This window comes from Vipera ursinii (genome assembly GCF_947247035.1).
Source record: "Vipera ursinii genome assembly, chromosome: 1".
NCBI classification, from domain to species: Eukaryota; Metazoa; Chordata; class Lepidosauria; order Squamata; family Viperidae; genus Vipera; species Vipera ursinii.
Window position 1 is genome coordinate 75,292,969 of NC_139512.1, and position 19,464 is coordinate 75,312,432.

At 39.1% G+C, this 19,464-nt stretch overlaps 1 protein-coding gene across 4 annotated transcripts in view; it reads left to right on the top strand.

The window, feature by feature from the left end:
• The window catches only part of AMBRA1 (autophagy and beclin 1 regulator 1), a 162,344-nt gene that overhangs the window by 40,999 nt on the left and 101,881 nt on the right, over positions 1 to 19,464 (top strand). For all 4 annotated transcript variants that reach the window (XM_083374517.1, XM_083374519.1, XM_083374520.1 and 1 more), the window contains 2 exons: positions 7,520 to 7,606; positions 18,926 to 19,108. In XM_083374517.1, coding sequence (XP_083230643.1) covers positions 7,520 to 7,606; positions 18,926 to 19,108 — 270 coding nt within the window. The remainder of the gene's footprint in view (positions 1 to 7,519; positions 7,607 to 18,925; positions 19,109 to 19,464) is intronic.

A 19,464-nucleotide genomic window follows, 5' to 3' on the forward strand; every position in this document is an offset into this window, starting at 1 on the left:
ACCCTTACGATCAACTGCAGCAACACTGCATTTGCCCCCATCCTTATCTCCCCCTCCCCCACCCCTTCCTGCTGCATTGCTTGAGCTTACCTCTCTAGCTAGATGCCCACAGACCTTGGGCCTCCAGCCTACCCCATTTATCTTGCTCCATTTATCTCTTCTGAAGATCACCTTTCTGAAAGAGTGACAGGCCGATGTGACCTGTGCCTTTCCCACCTTATGCCATACCGGAAGTTGGCATCATTGTGAAAAATCGCACCCTTCTGAGAGATTGTGTGAATGGCATCCACCTCCAGAATGGTGCAAGGTAGTCTCTCTATTATGTAGGCTGCTTGTTGCATGGGCTGGGTGTTCTTTTGGAAAGGCGATCTTCAGAAGAGGTAAGGGAGTAAGTTGTGATGGGGCAGGAGGGGGGACCCAGAGGGGGCAAGAAGCTGTGCAAGGGCTGGCTTGGGATGGGGAAGGTCCTGGAGAGCCACTGCAAGCCATGTTTCAGTCGGGAAGGTGTTACAGTGTAGGCCTGAGGCAAGTCAATTTCGCAGCCTCTCATCAGTCTTGATCAAACATGTCAAGCACAAGGCCCGGGGGCCGGATCCGGCCCACAAAGTGGTTTCATGCGGCCCGCGACGCCATCCTGGAAACAGTGAGGGAACGGCCCCCACTGCCTTGGCCCTGGCCCAGAGACCCTCCTTCTGCCAGAGACCCTCAGATCTGTCCCACTCCTGCCCAGGCCCCCATAGGCACCCTTGATGCGAATGATGTAGAGCTAAGCCATAGGCACTCTAGCCATGCCCACCCAGTAGGCCACGCCTACCCTGGCCATACCCACCCGGCCCCCTGAGGGCAACCGCAATGCTGATGCGGCCCTCAATGAAATTGAGTTTGACACCCCTGGTCTTGATGAAAGAATATTGAAATTCAGAATACTTCCGTAACTACAAGGAGGGAAGAGGTTGGCTGGTATATGGCCTCCTTAAAGAAAATGTTGCTTTCTAATCTTGTGAAAAGATTTCAATACTCTGAGCACTGTTTAAATAGAGCTGCCAGAAGTGCAACCGGGCTGAATCCCTTTTGGAGCCCGAAGCCCCTTTATAACAACTAGGAGCAAAAAATGTAGGCTTTTTTGTTATTTGGGGGGGGGGGGTTGAGGAGCAAAATAAATACTTTAAGCCTTTTCCTTAAAAAACACCCCCCAAAAAACCCCAAGCTATAAAGCAGGGGTCTGCAACCTTGACAACTTTTAAGACTTGTGGACTTCAGCTCCCAGAATTCCTCAGCCAAGGTTGTCAAGGTTGCAGACCCCTGCTATAAAGCCATCCCTGACCCTTCTCATTTTAGACTAGTATTTTTCAAAGTTAGCGGCTTTATGATGTATGGACTCCCAACTCCCAGAATTCCATAGCCAGCATGCTGACTGGGCAATTCTGAGAGTTGAAATCCACCCTATCATAAAGTTGCTAAGTTTGAAAAGTGCTGCTTTAGACTAGAATCCTTAACGCGTGCTGTGAGGCCTGTTGCTCCTGATCTAAATATTGCCATTATTGTTGGAGCTAGCTATTGTTCCTAGTTCTGTCTAGTGCAGGGGTCGGCAACCTCGGCTCTTTTATGACTCGTGGACTTCAACTCCCAGAATTCCTGAGCCAGCTATGCTGGCTCAGGAATTCTGGGAGTTGAAGTCCACGAGTCATAAAAGAGCCGAGGTTGCCGACCCCTGGTCTAGTGGGAGGAAAGAATATAATTTTGCAAAATACCTAAAGGAGATCTTGAGGAAGTACATTGTTTTCTCAAAGTCCTGAGGCAGGGACATTTTTTGAGATGGCGTGGCAAGCTTTTCTAATGTTTCCCAGTTAACTCTGCGTGACGAGCACAGGCAACCATTCTGCCTGGGCTGCTAGAGAAACAAATGGCTGCGTACGCGCTTCAGTGCTCGAAACAACCACACTGAGATTTCTTCAGTGCTACGAGAAAAGGCAGTTGAGGGCATTTGAAGAAGCGCTCCTCTGATTGCTTTGCACAAACCTAATGTATCTTTATGCATCTTTATTATAATTTGTAAATATCATCTCTCGGATATTACTTGAGATTATAAATCTAAATAAATATTAAGCTGTTTATTTAAGGCTGTTGAGCAAATTAACTTTCAGTGAAATTGACCTGTTTGGAATTCCAAACTGTATAATAGATGGGATGCAGAGCCCAGACGTTGGTTAGTTGGTTTGTTGCTTTTGATTTGATGATACCGGTCTCTAAACAGGGACTGTAGATTCATGATGCACAGAGCATCTTATTAATAAACTAAGAAAAGTATTTAACTCAGCTGATTTATACAGACAGGTCAAATAATTTTTCGTTTAACTGCTATATAAGCAGAAGAGCTGATTATTCAAAATTAAGCTGTTAGGCAAGTTTACAACTGAATGCCCCCTTGAGCAACGTTCTCTTAATTTGTTTGGTACTCCTTGCCCCTTCAAGAATAACTGAAGCCATTTTACAGGTTTCTGTTATGGGCAGGTTCCCAGGTATTGTTAGATAGTTTTGTATATAGCCTTTCATATTCCTGATACATCAAGGATTGTTCCCTGTACCTAGGAATTTTGTTCATGTCAGTTGAATAAAAACATTCTGCAAAGGATAATGTGCTAATCTTAATTCTGAAGAACTCTGAAGCCTAAGAGGGGTCACAATGAAGAGACTATCTACAGGCCCATAAGATACTAACTGGTATTAAGCAATATAAATGAGAATTCCCTTTTGAGACAGAGTTGGAAGTGTTTGAAAGGTCAGAGGTTGCATTTCAACATCCTTACCCCCCCCCCCAAATATATCATCTGATGAAACTGTGACATTACCAGAAATGGAATGATCTTTTTTTTTTTTTTTGGTCTATGTTTTGCTAGACCAGAAAGGTACCAATCCATTTTCACTCTTTAAAGTTAAAAATAAATTAAGGAATTTCAGTATCATGATCTCAAGTGCTGGGAAACTGTAAATGAAATGTTAACGGGGCTGCATGTAGACCGTAGGTTGCCTACCTTTGGTTTAAGTTCTTTCAGCAAAATTATATTTTGATAGTGCAGTTCTCATATGAATGGAACAAGGGAATTTTACAAGAGAGCTGGGCTGCTGATCTGCTAAATTTGGGGAAGAGTTTGGGTAATTACATAAGTCTGTGTGGTTAGACACAAGTATATGCACATGCTGGACATACTGTCTAAGGTGGGCATGTCAAACTGCCGGTCCGCGGGTTGGATGTGTTCCGCTGATACCATGCCCACCCCATTGCCAGCAATGGGGGAAAAAGTCCCGATAAGTTGTGTGATATTGTGAATTTGGCATGCCTGTTTTAAGGACTGGTCTGTAGGAAGAGCGATTTATAGCAATAGCTTCTGGGAACTTGTAACCAGAATGTCTGATCAGAAGAACAAACAGGAAAAGGGGTGGTGGTGGTGTTTTGTTGTTGTTGTTGTTTTGTTTTCTGAGGGAGTTGTAATACAGGAAGGAAGAGTCTGACTTCAGATTCTGCCAAAGGTTGGACATTGAAGGAGCAGCAGTGTGATTTGCCAGGTGCTTTCAGATATTTATTGTCATACCAGAAGAGTATGCTAATTATGTTGCAAATTTTCCCTTGCTGAAGAAGAAGGAAAAAAGGACTTGATTTACCTGGGGGGGGGGGGGCTTGAAAAAAATACAGATTGCACAGAGAATTCTCTATGAAGGCCAGTAGAATAATATTGTAGAGAGACAGGGGATACTAAAGTTGTCGAGAAACAGAGGAGACAAGAGGTGAACCCAAGGAGGAAGATGTCACTTCAGTGAAAGGAATGAACATATGGCAAACGTATAGAAACATATTGCACGATCCAGTCTGGGTTGGGCACCGGAACCAGAGATTTTGACTTCCGAGCTTTTGGACTCGAAGCTTTCCATTGAGAGCTGAAATAAGAATAGCATTACAGGACATAAGCAACCATGAGTGATGTACTGTTTTTCTAGTGCATCAATTCAAAGATTACGAAAGGTCATCAAACCGAATGATTTAGTATCCATTTCTAGTTGTTTTTTTGCTGAGATAAAAGGAATTGCTAGAAGAGAATGGACACCACAGGTGATCTTAAAGCTATAGGTGATAAGACAAGCTGAAAACACAAATGATTTTTTCAGACAGAAAATGGGTGGTATAACATGGTTTGAAGCCCTAAAGCTTTAAAAAAAAATCAAAGAGGAATAAGAAATCTTGGGGAAAAGTCTCCGTGAGAAGGAAAAAAAATAGAAATGTTTTAAAAATCTTATATGGATGATTAGTGAATTCATTGACAGGCTGTGATACAAAAAGGAAATGTATAAGAAACAAAGTCTTATAATTAAGGAGTGTAGATGGCTAAATGAAAGGGAATGATTCCACTAAAGGAAGAATGAACAATTTAAAAATTAAGTTATAAAGGAGCACTTAAAAACAATGTGACCAATGTATGAGCTAGTGTGAATTGGTTAAGATAAGATTCTACTGTTAAGATTAACCTGAATGCTGTGAAAGTGGTTCAGCTTTATTTAGCACAAGTTTTCTGCTGTCTTAATCATAAGACTTTGGGTGGCTAATATATAGGTAAAGGTTCCCCCGCACGTGCGTGCTAGTCGTTTCTGACTCTAGGGGCCGGTGCTCATCTCCATTTCAAAGCTGAAGAGCCAGCGCTTGTCCGAGGACGTCTCCATGGTCATGTGGCCGGCATGACTAGACGCCAAAGGCGCACGGAACGCTGTTACCTTCTCACCGTAGTGGTCCCTATTTTTCTACTTGCATTTTTACGTGCTTTTGAACTGCTAGGTTGGCAGAAGCTGGGACAAGTAACAGGTGCTCACTCTGTTACGCGGCACTCGGGATTCGACCCGCCAAACTGCCGACCTTCTGATCGACAAGCTCAGTGTCCTAACCCACTGAGCCACTGCGTCCCTAGTGGCTAATATATATACAATGCTTAATCTCTATAAAGTATTTAATGAAATCTTTCATGATATTCTTGAGATCAAGATGGATAAAATAGCTTGGCTGCTGTATTTATTTCATATTATGTATTTTATTTGTTTTTATCTATTTAAAGCATCCACAGTTATGTTTGTGAAATTAATGGTTATATAAATCAAATGAACAAATAAACGAGCAATCAGTTCAGCAGTCTGATGGATTCCTTACTGGCTGAATTCTTACCTAAACAATTCTTATATCCAGCATTGTCCTGGTGGGAAATACATAGTAGGGTCCTCTAAAATTCTGCCCTAGGTCAAAGGCAAGAATCTAAAATATGAAATAGAAGAATTGCTTATTTTCTGCGTCATGCCACTGCATGCCTCTGTTTGGGAGTTGGAGGGTGCAGACAAAGAGTCTTGGGGACTTGCTGGATCTGCTTCAGACTGGAGTTACTGGCGTCCACACTGTTGGAATCATTTCGTCCAAATACTGTTATTACTATCTTCTCCTCAGAAGGCAAGCCAAGTAAATTAAATTTTCAGATGATACCTAGTAACTGGCTTATAGTAGAAAACAACAGTTCAAAAATGCCACAACATCATGGATACTCAGTGGGATGATGTTGCGCTGTGACAAGTACAAGATCCTGCATTTCTGCCAGAAAAATAAATTGTATAACTACAGGATTGATAACCAGTGCAGTGAGAAGGATCTCTAGGTGTCACTGCTGGTTTTTTGGTGTTTTTTTTTTTAGTTTTGCCAGCAGCCCATTCCTATCTGTACATTTTCTCCTGCTCTCTGCATCTGTGTTATTATCTTATCATGTAACCATAGTGAATCTCACATGTCCAGCTATGTTATGGTTTCAGATTGTTTTGTGCGCATGTCTAGAAAGAGTTTCTCACTTTAGTTTCTCTTTACTTTCTATTCTGCCTGATGAGAGAACTTCTTTGATGTTCACCATGCGAATGAGCCACGGTCCATCCTCCTCTGATAGGGGAGTAATAATCTGCCCCTGACACTAGGAGTGCAAGTAGATCGCTAAAAGAACATGATCAAACCGGGTGTTGCAGTGTTAAGAAGACCCGTGCAGTCTTGGGCTTCATTATCAGAAGCACTGAGTCCAGATAGTATTTCCATTGTTCTCAATGCTGATTAAACTGGGCACTACAGAAAAGGGTGATAAGGGATCTGGAAGTCAAATCCTATCAGGTAGAGTTAAGAGCTTGGCATGTTTAACTCATAGAAGAGAACATAAGAGTACAATGTAGTCTTCAGATATTGAAAAGGCTAGAGAATGGGCTTGTTTATGTTGCAACCAAACCAAGACATGGCCCATCATATTAAAATTAAAACATTGGAGATTCAGGTTGAAAATTGGGATTTTCTTGATGGCAAGAGCTTTTAAGTAATGCAGTGACCTAACTTAGAACTAGGGTAGATTTTAACATTCCTGAAGGTTTCAAACAGGTTTGGATGTTTCAGTGGATTCCTGCACTGGGGAGGGATTGAACCAATTGATCTTTATGTTGGGTCTGGAAGCCTATTACTAACAATCTCAACTTCAACATTGGTGTCATACTACGGACATACATCCTCCTGTCAGCAGTCAGGTCATTGCATTTTGAATCAATTGCAGCTTCTGAAACATCTTCAAGGACAGCCGTGAGCAAAGTATATTGCGCTAATCTAATTCTGAGATGATAAGGTCATAAGTTACTGTTGCAAAAAGATTGGCAATTGGCCTGTGGTGTGTAGTAATAGTGATTTCCTGCACTCGGCTGGGGGGGGGGATTTGCAGTGTATTTTTTAATATTATTTATTACTCATTATAAACATGGGTAACTCAAATGTATTCAAAAACAGCACATAATTTCCTACTTTTAGAAATTAGACTAGCTCCTCACACAATTATATTCCAATCTTGAAAGTACTGTTGTGCAGAGAGGAAAAAAACTTGAAAAATATATGCAGAAAGCTTTGCATAAGAGCTTCCCAGGCACTTCTTTTGACACTATATGCTCTATGCTGTATATGCAATTAAAAATATTTCTTATAGGATATCTAGGTTTTGTACTGGGAAAATGGTGATTGCCAAGGGTAATAATAATAATAATAATAATAATAATAATAATAATAATAATAATAATAATAATAATAATAATAATAGTTGGAAGGGACCTTGGAGGTCTTCTAATCCAACTCCCTACTTTCTATGTGTATCATAATTTCTGTAATGCTCTGGTAATTCCATGATCTATTACATTTACATTTTTGTAATATTAAATAAAACAAAATTGTGTAAGAACTTAGTTAAGCCAGGAGGTCTATTTGGGAACTGCATAAACATGTGGGGAAGGAGAAAGCAGGCAATATTTTAATAGAATTGAAGTATTTACTGTACTTAGGGTGACTGTTGGGCCAAAATAAGCACAAAAAAAATCAAAACAAATGTATAATATTTAAGACATTCAGAATTTTCATTTTGGAGGAGACAAGAAACCAAAGAGGTGGAATAATGAATACTTACATTTTTTTTTTTGCTTTGTTTTGTAGGAGGCTGCTGGAATCTTCACTCATTTCACTCTCACGTTATGATGGGGCAGGATCCCGCGAACATCCCATCTATCCTGATCCAGCTAGGTAAGAACAGAATTGGGTTCTGTGTAATTGTCCTGATAGGGCAATAATTGTAGGATCAGACTTATTGTGTATATGAAGAACAATGGAATTAAGCCAATCTTTTGGAATCTGGAAATAATTATTTATGGCAGTGAAGAGGGAATAGCACAAATGTTTAAGATAAGATAAGATAAGATAATCTTTATTGTAATTTTTTACTGTGGGCACGAAGTCACACATCAAAAATGAAATTTACTTGCCAGCTCTCAAAGTAAAACTCATAGGTGACACACACCTAAAACAGACTATAAACAACATATGTATAGACCCACACCCCTACATATACATAACAATAAAATATTAAATAATGTCCATCTTGAATATATAATGGAAGGAGGAAGCTTGAGAGTTCACAAGGTTAATGCTGTATGAAATGAAACTATGGCTGAATCTGGATGTTCTGCTACGGATACCACGAAGCCTCCTCCCAGAAGGTAACAAGGAAAACAGGTTGTGAAGAGGAGGATGAGTAGTGTCCCAGATAATCTTACGGACCCTGTTCAAACAGGATCCGTCCTGGATGGGAGGGAGGGAACTGCCAACAATCTTTCCGGCCATCCTTACCACACACTGCACCGCCTTCCTGATGGGATTGGATTTTAGGAACTGGAGTAAAACTGTGTCCTTGGTTTTAGCGTTGATATTTTTTAATTGAGAAATTAGTTTTTGTAGTTCTTTATATTAAATAGAAAGGGGATCATCTGATGGCAAAATAGAAGGATCCCCACCTACAGATATATTGAATAAAAGGTAAAAATGCCTATTCCAAGAATCAATAAACATGAAATTATTGTTGTTAGTCAAAATTGTATTTTGCTGAAGCATGGGAGATGAGATGTGAGAACATCTTTGCTTGTTATAGTCTGTTGAAGTTTTACCCAGTTCTTTGATACGTAATGTTGTTTCTTCTCCTTTAGAAATCTTGTATAAATCTTTTTAGAGTACTGAGATTTTTCCATGAAGAAAGATGATTGTATATTTGGGCATTCCTGTAAGCACAAATTACCAGTACTTTAATAGCAGCACGTTTTCTGTTAAACTAAGGTTTAAGTAGTTGGTTTGAATGAAGAGGGGATGGGAGTTGACCAGGTTTTAGGTATTTTTAAAAACAAATGATCATTTGTTGGAATTTGGCAAAGTGTTACTAGCCGTGCTTATGCGCCCCTTCAGATGATTGACTTCTGGCACTTCAAAGAATTGTGCCATGGCCTCAGACATCTTATTAGACTATATTGGTTGGAAATGTCAGTAACCAGAGAGTCAGGGATTTGTAAAGGCTGGCTCTGCTTCACTAATTTAATAGTGAAGGATCTTTTCAGGAGTTAGTGGCTGTTTCACAGATGGAAAGCAATGTGGAAATACAATGAAGAGCAAAATAATTAAGTATTCAACTATAATCTAATGTTGAGACTCCTCCTGTTAAGGACTCTAAAAGGTTAGCTCGTCTCTGGGCACAGGTCCACTAAGCATTTCCAAATCAGATTTTGATATCATTTGTGACAACCTCAATTCTCCTATATTAAACTCAGCATCTTTTGATTTTCATGAAGAAAGAATGGTTACTGAGGAGTATGGATGTTATAATACAGAAATAGCCTCGTCATTGGGTCCCATCATAGTATTAAATTCATTGACAAATAAGACTGCAGTTTGAAATTTTAGTTGTGAAATCTAAGAATCAAATGATCCCAACTACTGTTAATTTGGGAAGTATTATTATGAAATGGAAAATAAACATTTAAAAGAAGGAGTGATAGGGCCAATTTTTAGAGGGAGCATAACAGGTAATTGATCACAAAAAAAATTCACAGGTAGAGATACTTCCTTCCCTGAAAGCCCCAGCCACCTTTCTGTCTAGGCCTAACAGAGAGAGTGAATAACCATTAAGAGTCTGTGTGTGTGTGTGTGTGTGTGTGTGTGTGTGTGTGTGTGTATGAATATGTATTAAAAGGAGGCTCTATTTCCCAAGTTTCTTGAAACAGTAGAATTTTATATTGTTGCATATAAAATATAAGTGTGTGTGTGTGGTTTATTAATGATATGATAGAAGTCTGTTAAACCAGAATTTCACTCTTCATTTTTAGTCTGTCACCTTTTTCTAATTCTGTTCTCAGCCCATGATTTGGCTAATCTTTCCATAAAATTGGTGAGTCTGTGCAGACGCCTTGAAACATTTACTTCCATAGGGAATGCCTTGTGATCAATGATTCTAAAACAAAGCTCTTAATATTCTCCCCAAAAAGTGTTTCGAGTCCTGAATTAGCTGGAAGATCAATAATAAACCTACAGAGCAAGTTACAACCTTTAAGCATGTAGACATTCAATTATTTACTCAGTGGATTAATTAATTAAACAAAGGACTTTCTTATGAAATCTCCAAAAGCATCCTTTGCAATTATCAAATATACATGCCATATGCATGTAGCAGCAGCTGTCAAATTATTCAGAGTTAAAGTGCTGGGCTCAGTCTATATAGCACCCAATTATGTTTTTATAAGGATGCTTCTAGTAAGAAACTAAACAGTCCAAATTTTACAAGATTATTACCTAGATTTTTTATTGTATCCTTACAGAATTAAGATGCATCTCCTTAGGATCAGTCAATCAGAATAGAGTTGGAAGGGACCTTGGAGGTCTTCTAGTCCAACCCGCTGCTCAAGCAGGAGAACTTATACCATTTCAGGCAACTGTCCATCCTGATCAAAAAGGTCAAGATGGCCATAAAGGTGTCACTGAAGCACCAACCCTTTTATTGCCCTCTGCTTGCAACATCTAGCTTTAATTCCTCAGCCACTGGTGACCTGGGCTGTGTCCTCTTCTCCAGCCTGGTTCCTCCATCTGACTGAAACTGAGGGACCCCTAACATCCAAATATCTCTTCCCCCCCCAAGCTGCTTGTTCTTTGCCCCACTAAGTTTAGCAGTCCTGTAGGTCAGCCACTTTGGGCCCTGCTTTGTTAAGGACCCATTTGAAGCTCCGTTTCCTCAGATCCTGACTGAAGCAAATTCTCATTTCATTATGTAGTTTTGAATCTTCCTGAACAAGAAAAATCAATCTCAATCTGGTTTATGGCAGCTTTTCTTTTCCAACATTAGCTGGTCTCATCCCCAATAAAACTGTAGTCAGCCTTTAGTAGATGATTTGGGATCTAAATCTCCAAACTGATGGGACTAAGTTTCTCACTTCCATCGCTAACCATCCCTCCTTGCTCCATTCCCAGATATTTTTATAGCATTCCCCATACTTCACATAGTAGGCTTTTCATCTTGGCCCAAAATGGCAAATTATTTATAGATAATAGATAAATCAATATTCCCTATAAAGATTGCATTTGTGCATGTTCTGGTACAGAAGTGGGATCTGTTTCACATGTATTACTTGAATGCCGTCTGAACAATAAATGATAGACGGAGCTCATAATATCAGTTGATAGAAAGTTATTGTTTTTCTCCTAGGTAAATGTTACAAACAAGGTTGCTAATTTTTTAACAATAGCCATGGATTGCCAAAATCATATGGTATCTCCTTTATGCTGTAACTTTCTTCAGTCTTTTCTGTATAAATTTTATTTTATTGCTATTTTATAGGATTGCTTTTATATGTGATGTATTGCAATATTGTCTTTTAAATATTGATCATGCTCCAAAAATTAAATAAATAAAATAAAATAAATAAAAATAAGTTTCTCTTGAGAACTGAAAAATAATATAATGAATGGATTTCTGGTTGAGTTCCAACTGTATTATTTTAATAAACATATAGAAAAGAGGAGATAATGATTTAATAGAACTTACTTTCTTGTTCCCTTATTCCTAGAAATTTCTTACAGAAACCTATATCATATATAATTTGTTTCTTCAACAAGCAGTGTTTTCCACAAAGTCTTTGCTTAAGCCCTTTGTCCTCACAGCCTTCCAAAATGAGAGATGAAAATGTATGTAATGGAGTTTAGTCGTTTCATTGTTACTGTTGTTGTTGTTAGTTGCGAAGTCATGTCTGACCCATTGCAACCCCATGGACAACGTTCCTCCAGGCCTTCCTGTCCTCTTCCATCTTCTGGAATCCATTTAAGCTCACACCTACTGCTTCAGTGACTCCATCCAGCCACCTCATTCTCTGTCGTCCCCTTCTTCTCTTGCCCTCAATCTTTCCCAGCATTAGGCTCTTCTCCAGTGAGTCCTTCCTTCTCATTAGGTGGCCAAAGTATTTGAGTTTCAACTTCAGGATCTGGCCTTCTAAAGAGCAGTCAGGGTTGATCTCCTCTAGGCCTGACTGGTTTGATCGTCTTGCAGTCCAAGGGACTCGCAGGAGTCTTCTCCAGCACCATAGTTCAAAGGCCTCAATTCTTTGGCACTCAGCCTTTCTTATGGTCCAACTTTCACAACCATATATTGTAACTGGGAAGACCATAGCCTTGACTATACACACTTTTGTTGGGAGGGTGATGTCTCTGCTTTTTAGTGTGCTGTCTAGATTTGCCATGGCTTTTCTCCCCAGGAGCAAATGTCTTTTAATTTCTTGGCTGCAGTCCCCATCTGCAGTGATCTTGGAGCCCAGGAAAATAAAATCTGTCACTACCTCCATTTCTTCCCCATCTATTTGCCAGGAATTGAGAGGGCCGGATGCCATGATCTTGGTTTTCTTAATGTTAAGTTTCAAGCCAACTTTTGCACTCTCCTTCACCCACAACAAGAGGCTCTTTAGTTCCTCTTCACTTTCTGCCATTAGAGTGGTATCATCTGCATACCTTAGGTTGTTGATGTTTCTTCCGGCAATCTTAATTCCAACTTTTGATTCATCTAGCCCTGCCTTTCTCATGATGTGCTCTGCATATAAGTTAAATAGGCAGGGCAACAGTATACAGCCTTGCCGAATTCCTTTCCCAATTTTGATCCAATCAGTGGTTCCATGTCCAGTTCTCACTGTTGCTTCTTGACCCGCATATAGGTTTCTCAAGAGACAAATAAGATGGTCTGGTACTCCCATCTCTTTAAGAACTTGATTGTTACTTTATGTAGTACTAAATAAATAAATTACATTATAAACTTGATTTGACAAAAGACTGCCCCTATTATTAATGGTCACTCTGTAAATGATCAATACCTGCATTAAAAAAATAATTGGAAATTGGGTTTAAGAATTCCTTAATATATATGTTTAGAATTTTTGTGACCTGGGCAGGTCAGTGTCTGCTTTAGATAGTGAAACATGTTAAGCTTTCCAGAGCTTAAACAGAGACTTCACAGACTCTATAAACAACATGGAATAATAAAGCTGAGAAAATTAGAATAGAACTTAGATGTGCTAAATTGTTAATAGGGTTTCATAAATAGTAATTAAGAAAATAGATCATTGTTCTTTATTTGTGGTCTGTTTATTTTTTGTATATTGCTAAAAGTAATTGTTGAGATGGAGAGCCATATAATTTTTTAAAAATAAAATTGATAAAAGTAGAAAATATGAACTTATTTGGATTTGAGTAAAATGTGGATTAAAAGATGGGTTATGGAAACAAGATATACAAGTAGTCCTCAACCTGTAACCACAATTGGGATTGGAACTTTCATTGCTAAGCAGTGCTGTCATTAAGTGAGTCAGGCTAAATTTTATGATCTTTTCTCCCATGGTCTTTAAGCAAACAATTAAGCAGTCATTAAGCAAATCTGGCTTCCCCCATTGCTTTGTTGAAAGCTAGCTGGGAACATTGCAAATAGCCATCATGGGACACTGCAACTATTGTAAATACATGGCAGTTGCCAAGAATCTAAATTTTGGCTACATGACTGTGAGGGTCATGTGATGATCGTATGTGTGGACTGGTTGTAAGTTACTGTTTTTCAGTGCTGTTGTAACTTCAAACTGTTGTTAAATAAATTATTGTAGTCGAGAACTGCCTCTATGACTAAAATGAATGAGAATGATGCTGCTAATGGAAGAATGAGCAGTTAGAGAAAGATTGTTCTGTTAATGCAGATTAATGAAGAAGGGAAACATTGTAGGAAAAGTAAGGTGATCAATACATTGTAGAGATTAAATCAATTCTGTGGTTCATATTTACTCTGTTTATGCTAAAGCAACAGTGATCTTTTGGGAAATAATGAGTATGTTTTGAAAAGATCTCATCTATTAAATCAAGGCAAGAAAGTATTGAAAAATGAGTTATATGACAGTTAGAAAAATCAAGATGATCGGGTTATTGATAAGCAAAATAGGTGACAATTTCTGAAATGTCACAGTTCACAGAGGTTTGCAATACAAATATTTGCGACCCAGTCTTCCAAGCTCCAGGAACATTTCCTTAAAAATTGTCATACCAGCTTGTTTTATCAATGAACACTAGCTTTGTGATAAATGGTCTTTTGGGGATCAAAGTTCAATCTCTTGCTTTTCCGTTTAATTTATGAAAAGAATTATCATTACAGAGGAAACGCCATTAGTGATGCTACTGCTGTAAAGGTTGCACTCAACCTTTTCTTGAAAGCTGTTTTATTACTTGGATTTTTGTTTCAAGATGTTGGTGTTAATACATTTAAAGCTGTCAGCCACCCAATTCACATGTACCAGTATTGAAACAGTCCTGTTTTATGCCTTTTTACAGCCTCAGATGTGTTTTGGCATAACTTTTTCTAACATCATCTATTATATACCACAGCTACTTGTTAGTCAGATTTTGTTATTTTTTTGTCAGAAAAGTAATTGTTCGTTAAGTGAAATGTAAAAGCTTTGCAGGATGAATCCAAAGGCCTACTTAATACAATATCCAGTTTCTACAGTGGGCCACTCCCATTTTTTGGAGCCTATAAACAGCGCTGAAGGAAATCCTTCCCCATTGTCTTTCTACGTCTGATACAGTCATAATCACTATCGTGTGTTATATATATGTGCTGAGTTAGATATTAGAATTATCCTCTCTGGAAGAAAGTGCATACCAAAAATAGTGAAAATGTCAGCAGATAATAGTAGTATTCCATACTTTCTTCCATTACAAAACAGATACTTTTATTTATCACTATTGTGTGTTATATGTGCTGAGTCAGATATTAGAATTATCCTCTCTGGAAGAAAGTGCATACCAAAAAATAGTGAAAATGTCAGCAGATAATAGTAGTATTCCATACTTTCTTCCATTACAAAACAGATGCTTTTATTTATTTATTTTAAACAGTTGAGGAATGTATGCTTTAAATAAGACTCTTCCTTTATTAAGTATATTTTATATCTGGTAATTTGATCATTCTTTTTAAAAAATCTCATTTAATAAATTAAAGCAATTTATATGGCAGCTTAACTCACTGCTTCAACTCTGAATAGCTAACAATAATAAAAGAGAAGTAAAGCAGTCCAAAACAATTAAAATAATTACAATCATAATCAATATACAGTGAGCCAGAAGCCCAATAAATCCCTTGCCTCTTACTGTTTGACAGCAAACAAGTAACCTACCAGGCACACCTGACCTCACAGATCGAGTGCTATATCTGAACTTATTTCCTACAATAAACTTTCAGAAAGGCACACATATTCTGCTTTAAATCTCATATCGGTTTGTCCTTCTCCCAGTCTTACTATTTTGCCTTGGCTTGAGTCATTTTTTGCAATATGCCCTTGTGTGCCACTCAGAGTTCAAATGCAAGAAATGGATGAAAAAATGCTTTCTTTTGAAGTAGATATTTTATTTCAAATTACAGGAAGAATATTTGACACGGTAGTAAAATGTTGTAGCAGCTGTTCCCCTATCCTTTATTTTATTGCTTTCAAGAGAAAAGATAGGGAGAGAGGAAAAAAGAACAAACACAAAGACAAAAAAAATTAAAAGACAAAATAATAAGGGGTCCATAGTGCTCTCTGAACTTGCTTGTTTTCTTGCAGACGTTTCATTACCCAAACTAGGTATCATCATCAGGAGTGCTGTTTCCTGTCAGTTTATATTCTAGTGCAGGGGTGTCAAACTCACAATGTGTTCTGTACCAGCCTACTACCGGCCCTGCAGAAAAGGCAGGGACAACCCCTTTACAAACGGCAAGAGGCTGGAACTAAGCCTGCCAAATTTATTAACATAAAACAGAGCAAAACAAGACACGAACCATGAAACAGGAGCTATTCAAACGGTTGCCTTCAGCAAACCAGCCCTCCCACACATTCCCCTTTTAAACAGTTCAGGGCGTGGCTTCTCTCTGCCTCCTTCCGAGGTGCCCCATTGCCTTCCTCTGTTTACTCCTGATTGACTGCCTCCTGCGTCGGGCGTCCTTGAACAGGGCCAGCTGTGGGTCATCTTCATCCACGCTGTCAGGCTCACACAGCTGGGTCTGCGTCGTAACCAGATGGAAGGGGCCTGGCTGAGGGCTCTGCGGAGCCTCAAGGCCATCATCAGCAAGCTCTCCAACACCCTCAGCAAGCTCTCCAACACCCCCCTCCTCCTCCTCTGAATCGTCCGACCCAACTGCCGAACCCACAGGCTGACCCTGAATCACAACACAATGTCATGTGACGTGTGGTGACGTATCGCGACTTTTTTGCCATTTCCAGCAATGGGTTGGGCATGGTTTCGCCATGATGCATCCGGCCCGCAGGTTGACAGTTTCACACCGCTGTTCTAGTGGCTTGCCTGTCAGAATTGGTGAGGGTGGTCTTAGAGATTCTTTGATTGAGCTGTTTACTGTTGGCTTCTATGGCAGTTTCTTGATTGGGTTATCGTTTACTTGATTGCTGGTCTGAAGTTAACCTTGGAGTTAATCTATGCTGTTCTAGGTGCTGATGGCTGATGGAGAGGTGCTTGGTTCTTTTTGTTCCTATTTGGGCTAGGTGATAGTCTATTGATGTTGTTAATGTCTATGTGTCTATTGATGGCTGATTTGTCAGAGTGCCGGGCTTCTAGAAATTCCCTGGTCTTTTTGGACTTGGCTTGGTCTAGGATGGTCTCGTTTTTCCATTTGAAACTATGGTTAAATCTGTCTATGTTGTGAAATTAAAGAATTTTCATCATGTCTTCTGACTACTAGTTGGTGTTCGTGGATGCATTCTGCCAGTCTTCTGCCTGTTTGTCCTATATAATGGTTGTTGCAGTCCTTATATTGTACGTTGTAGATAATGGCTGTTTTTTCTTCTGGGGTTGTTGGGTCTTCCGGTCTGCTTAGGATGTTTTGAAGGGTTTCAGTTGGCTTGTGTGCTTTGTTGATTCTGTGTGGTTGTAGTAGTCTGTTGGTGGTTTCTGAAACACTCTTGATGTATGGCAGTGTAATTCTTTTTAGGGTTTGTGTTGGTTGTGTTGTATTGGGTTGAATGGTCAGGAACATTTGATAAATTTGCATGGATATCCATTCTGTTGAAGTATGTTGTATAGATGCCGTATTTCCTTTTTCTGCTGTTCCAGGTTGCTGCATTGTGTTTGGGCTTATCTAAATAAAGTCCTTACACTGCTTCTCTTGTGGGAGGTTGGGTTGTTGCTTTGGTAGTGGAGCACCAGATTAGTATGGGTAGTTTTTCTGTAGACTTGCATTTCTAGTTTGCCATTGTGGTCTCTGCTGATCAGGATGTCTTAAGAAGGTAGCGAGTTGTTGTTTTCTTCTTTTCTAGTAAACTGGATTCCTTTAAAAATGTTATTGATTTTGTCTGTGGGTGTTCTCTATTTGCTCTTTTTTATTATGGTGAATCAGATATGCTCTACATATCTGATCCATATTTTCAGTTGTATTTGTGCAAGTGCTATGGCTTCTAGAAGTTGCATGACGACCTCCACTATAAGTCCTGAAGGTGGTGATCCCATAGGTGTCCCTTTTATTTGTTGATAAATATGTCCATCAAATTGGAAGTATGTAGTTAAGCAGAGGTTCATGAAATCCATGATCCTGGGTGTTTTGATCTTCATGTATTTGTTTAAATCAGGTGTGCTGTGGAGCAATGTAGTCATGGATTCTTTGGGTAGTTTTGGATCTGTAGAAGTAAACAGGGCTGTGACATCAAATGAGACCAGGATTTCATCCTCATCTATAGTCACATCCCTGATTTTTTTATTGGATTGGCTCCAACACTCCATTAACTCTCCACTTAAAACAACCAGGTACTTCAAATGCCAGGGAATTTCTAGAAGCCTGACATTCTAACAAAACAGCCATCAGTAATCATTAACAGCATCTATAGACTATATACCATGTTTCCCCCAAAATAAGACCCTTTCTTTTCTTTTCTTTTTCTTTTTTTTGGCCTCCAAAAGAGGCACCAAGTCTCTTTCATTCTGCAGCTAAAAATGGAGCTCCGGCCTGCATTTCACCGTCAGAGGTCTTCCAGAAAAGCCTCTGACTGCAAAATGCAGACCGGGGGATGCTACAGAAGAAGTAGGCTGGTGAGGCAAGTGTGAATCCATGGGAGGCATGGCTGCAGTGGTAAGTGGGTGCAGGGCGCATGGGGCAGCTTCTTCCCCCACCCACCCCTAGGTGATTTTTAGGTGTGCTCCTCGCAAAACTAGGGCTTATATTTGGGTTAGGGCTTATTATTAGGCCCACCCCCAAAACTCAAGCTAGGGCTTATTTGGGGGGGGGTAGGTCTTTCAGGGAAACATGGTAGATATAGAGACTATCACCCAGCCCCAAAAGGAACAAAAAGACCCAAGCAACTCTCCATCAGCAATCAGCACCTACAGTAGGTCAGCATAGATTGACTCCAAGCTTAACATCATATCAGCAATCAAATAATACCTCAATCAAGAAACTGCCAAAGAAGCCAACAGCCAACAGCCCAATCAAAGAATCTCTAAGACCACCTCCACCAATACTGACAGGCAAGCCACTATAATATAAGCTGACAGCAAACAACACTCCTTACTAGCACTGATGATGTTAGCTAGTTTGGGTAATGACACGTCTGCAAGAAAACAAGGAAGCTCAACGAGCACTAAGGACCCCCCTGAGCTACAAATATTCTCCTTTATTAGTATAAAATAATAAAAAAGTAGAAACATTTTTAAAAAATAAGTGTAAGTATTCAGTTTGCATTTTAAATACCTCATTAAACCTTGTTAGCATGGACTAGTGTTAATTGGCCTTCCTATTACTCTGATCAATGTTTTTAAGCCTCTATATTATATAGTGAATTTGAAACCACATGAAAAATTTTAGATAAAGATGTTCAAGCCAAGATCTCTAGCTCCTAATTAAATCCATATGCAAAAACTAGAGCAAGTCCTCTATTTCAGACAAAAATATAAGTAATAATATTGTATTATAATCCTACAATGTAAAGAAGCGTGATTTGTTTTTGAGCTAACAGCAATATCTTAATTTTTCAGATTGTCACCTGCTGCTTATTATGCCCAGAGAATGATCCAGTATCTTTCACGCAGAGATAGCATTCGCCAGCGCTCCATGCGGTATCAGCAAAATCGCCTCCGCTCTTCCTCATCTTCTGCTTCCACTTCTGAGAATGCAAGTCCATCTGTAGAAGGAAATGACCTGGAATTTGAAGACTTTGAGTAAGTTCTTTATTCCAATACAATGACTTAATTATTTTCTCTTTTGTCTGCTTTTTATTTTAAAAATGCTTTGTGCATGTTAAAAAGAAAGTAGGTTGAATACATTTTTCTCAAAAGTAGACTTTACAATACTGATTAATTTGTCCTTTTTAAATGCATGGAAGACAAATTGTACCCACTGCTGCCCTCTCTAACTTTCCAAGCTGTTTATCATTTGAACGACAAATTAAGTAAGCGAATAATGGGAATCTGTTCAGCTGTCAAAATCAAAGTATCAGCAGTATTACTAATTTGGGGTACACCCCATAGAGTTGCATTTCTGTTGTTTCAGTGAAAATAAAAATGTGGGCATTAAA